This window comes from Palaemon carinicauda, chromosome 31 (assembly GCF_036898095.1).
Source record: "Palaemon carinicauda isolate YSFRI2023 chromosome 31, ASM3689809v2, whole genome shotgun sequence".
In the NCBI taxonomy this organism is placed as follows: domain Eukaryota; kingdom Metazoa; phylum Arthropoda; class Malacostraca; order Decapoda; family Palaemonidae; genus Palaemon; species Palaemon carinicauda.
In genome coordinates, this window is record NC_090755.1 from 14,676,325 (window position 1) to 14,680,284 (window position 3,960).

A 3,960-nucleotide genomic window follows, 5' to 3' on the forward strand; every position below is an offset into this window, starting at 1 on the left:
AAGCCAAGTAGGCAACGATTGGCCGGTGGTGGACCTTCTACTATGCAGGAAAAGGCGCTCGTGAGGAGTACTATTCGTGGAAGTGCACAACAAGGAGCGTATAGAATGGAGAGCATCTGGGAGAACAGTTTCCCACTGAGACACATCAAGGTTTCTTGTCTTAAGGGCCAATGTTAGAGTTTTCCATATAATTCCGTTATATTTTTCAGCCTGACCATTCACTTTAGGGTTATATGGTGTAGTGCGACTGGTAGCTACACCTTTCTTCATCAGGAAATCCTTCAGCTCTTCAGACATGAAAGATGCACCCCTGTCAGCGTGGATGTATGCTGGCATACCAAACAAAGCAAATAGTTGCACCAAACAACTGATGACAGTTCGAGTGGTCATTTCAGCGCAAGGGAAAACAAAAGGGAACCTTGAAAATTCATCCACAACCGTGAGGAAGTACTTGTTTCTAGATTGAGAGGGAACTGGGCCTTTGAAATCTAAGTTCAGCCTCTCGAATGGCTGGGTTGCTTTGATCAGTTGTCCCGAGTATTTGAAGAATCGAGGTTTGAGCTCTAAACACACTTGGTAAGAGGTGGTAAATTTCTTCACTTCTTCTACCGAGTAAGGTAGATTCCGCCCTCGGACGAAATGCATCATACGAGATATTCCTGGGTGACATAGGATTTCATGAAGTTCTCGGAGTTTATCAGAAGTAGTGGCACCACAGATGCGGGAGAGAGCATCAGCTGGTATGTTCTCTGTTCCTGGACGGTATACTATATCATAGTGAAAACATGAGAGTTCAACTCTCCACCTTGCTATTTTGTCATTCTTTATTTTACTGTCTGATTTAGAGTCAAACATAAACTTTACACTACGCTGGTCCGTGATGAGCTTGAAATGGTGTCCAATTAAGTAGTGTCTCCACTTCCTCAATGCCTCCACTATGGCATAAGCTTCCTTTTCCACTGCAGAATGTCCCTGTTCACTGCGAGTGAGAGTGCGGGAGAAGAAAGCCACTGGGCGATTATTCTGTGTCAGAGTAGCTGCTATTGCATGACCTGAGGCGTCCGTTTCCACAGTGAAAAGAGAGGTGGGATCAATGGCCGTTACCACAGCACTAGCAATGTCTTTCTTCAAGTTCCCGAGAGCTTGCAGTGCTTCAGTAGATAAAGGAAAACCATTGGCTTGTGTGAGAGGGCGGATTTTCTCTGAAAAGTTTGGGATCCATCTAGAGTAATGTGCAAGCAATCCCATGGTCATGCGAAGAGAAGCTGCATCCTTTGGGGGTGAAAGATTCCACAGTGGTTGCAAGCGTTCTGGGTCAGGTTTGATTTCCCCATCCGTTACTGAATACCCAAGTAATTTAATGGTTCTGACTTTGAAGTCACACTTGCTGTGGTTTAGAGTCAGGTTGTATTCCTCGGCCACCTTCAAAAACCTTCTTAAATTCTGGTCATGCTCCTCCTCTGTCTCACCACACACAGTAACATTGTCTACATAAGCAAATGTACCACCTACTTTTTCTTTCTTAAGGATTTTGTCAATCACACGTTGAAAAGCAGCCACTCCATTTTTCACTCCAAATGGAATGCGATTGAACTCGTAAAGTTTACCCCCAGCTTCAAATGCAGTGTACGGTCTCTCTTCTTCTCTTATTGCAACCTGATGATATGCACTTTTCAGATCTAAGGTACTGAACACCTTGTACCGTGCAATGTTGTTCACCATTTCGTTGATATTTGGCAAGGGGTAAGCATCAAGCTCAGTGAACTTGTTTATGGTACGAGAGTAATCTACAACCATCCTCCTTTTCTGATTCTCCCCTGATGTCACCAGCACTTGAGCTCTCCAAGGAGAATTGCTGGGCCTTATTATTCCTTCCGACATCATACGCTCAATCTCCGCTTCAATGAACTTCTTGTCACTCAAGGAGTATAGTCTTGACTTATTAGCCACTGGTCTACAATCTGGCGTCAGGTTCTTGAAAAGGAAAGGAGGGGACACCTTAACAACACCTAGTGAACATCTCTTCAAAGGAGGTTTCTCTCCTTCAAAATCCATTTCCAGACCAGAATGTTTCCCCAGGAAGTCATGGCCTAGAATCACATCACTACATAATCTTTGTAACACCTTGAGTTCAACACCGTGATAAGTCTCTCCTTTTAACTCCAAGTCCACACTACACAGACCTAAGATGTTTGAGGACAGGGATTCATCAGCCATGGAGACTTTTCCATGCTCTGGAGACATAGTTAGTTTGTTTAGGTCCACTAAATTATGACGCACAAAGCTGTCCGAACTCCCAGTATCAATAAGGGCACTGACAGGGCTACCATTAAGCTTGAGAGGTGTTATAGATTTTTCAAGACACTTAGGGGAGGCCCCCACTATAGAAGCTAGCATTGCTGAAGAATATTTTGGGCTAGAAGAGCCACTCGCCTGTTTCACAGAGCGGCACACCTTAGCATAATGTCCTTGCTTCTTACATTTCAAACACACTGCGTCCTTAGCAGGACACTGAGTTCGGGGATGCCGGTTGTTCCCACAAAAAAAAACATCGAGCACTAGAAGTAGCAGCAGAAACAGACACACTGTTATTTTCAGCACTAAACGATTCCTCCTCTCGATTCATTGCTGACACAGCAGCATTAACAGGTTCTGCTGAAGAGTAGGAGGCTGAATGCTTCTGGGCCATTTCTAGAGTGCGGGCCTGTTCATAAGCAGTATTTAAGTTCAGTGTCAAATTTTCCAACAGACGCTGGCGTATTGCACTAGAGACCAAACCATTAATGAAGGCATCCCGAACATAACTGTCACATGCTTCCTCCGCAGTTACACTTTTGAATTGACAGTCCTTAGCAAGTAGCTTCAGTGCCTGCAGGAACTGATCCAGGGACTCACCCGAATTTTGCCTGCGAGTGGCAAGTAGATGCCTGGCAAATATTTCATTGTTCGGTTTCACGTACAAAGATGTCAAAACCTCTTCAGCGTTCTCATAAGTCTCACACTCAGAAATGTAGTCATACACACTAGGAGCCACATAGTTAGTGAGAAGAACCAGTTTGTCAAGCGTAGGGGTAGTCAGCTGCACCGCTTCAACGAAGTTTGTAAATGTCCTCAGCCAGTGTGTCCACTCCTTGGCGGCCTGGGCAGAGTCAGGGTCCACATCAAACCAGGATGGGCGCAGAAGCCGTTCCATGGCAACTGAATTGATTAATTGAATAAATTGAAGTAAACCCGGTGTATCCAGAACTAAGGTTTTATTCAATTAACAATTCCACTGCAGTTGTACACTGCAAACAACAAAACAAACATTATCAGACAGTCATAAACATAAATAAACATTTGTGTTAACTAAGAAGGTACATACATCACACTCCTTATGAACAACAGGATAATATAAACAGGTTTATTTTTAGCACACTATGGACGATGGAGAGAAAGAAAAATCTTTTTATAAGGAAGAAATGTTCTATGATGCAGGTGGTACAAGCCCTACATCATCAGATAAAGGATAGACTCAGTTGGAAAGATTGAGAGGATAGACTATGGACGATGGAGAGAAAGTAAAATCTTTTTATAAGGAAGAAATGTCCTATGATGCAGGTGGTACAAGCCTTACATCATCAGATAAAGGATAGACTCAGTTAGAAGGATTGAGAGGATAGACTATGGACGATGGAGAGAAAGAAAAACCTTTTTATAAGGAAGAAATGTCCTATGATGCAGGTGGTACAAGCCCTACATCATCAGATAAAGGATAGACTCAGTTGGAAAGATTGAGAGGATAGACTATGGACGATGGAGAGAAAGTAAAATCTTTTTATAAGGAAGAAATGTCCTATGATGCAGGTGGTACAAGCCCTACATCATCAGATATAGGATAGATTCAGTTGGAAGGATTGAGAGGATAGACTATGGACGATGGAGAGAAAGAAAAACCTTTTTATAAGGAAGAAATGTCCT

At 43.2% G+C, this 3,960-nt stretch overlaps 1 protein-coding gene across 1 annotated transcript; it reads right to left on the bottom strand.

The window, feature by feature from the left end:
* Positions 1–2,500: 2,500 nt before the first annotated feature.
* On the bottom strand, positions 2,501–3,193 carry LOC137625104 (uncharacterized). Its single transcript, XM_068356036.1, has one exon. It carries the CDS (start codon positions 3,191–3,193, stop codon positions 2,501–2,503), a length of 693 nt encoding a protein of 230 aa, XP_068212137.1.
* Positions 3,194–3,960: the final 767 nt, after the last annotated feature.

Bases quoted from the DNA above. Each gene is read 5' to 3' on its own strand.
- LOC137625104 (XM_068356036.1), bottom strand. From the start codon at position 3,193: ATGGAACGGCTTCTGCGCCCATCCTGGTTTGATGTGGACCCTGACTCT.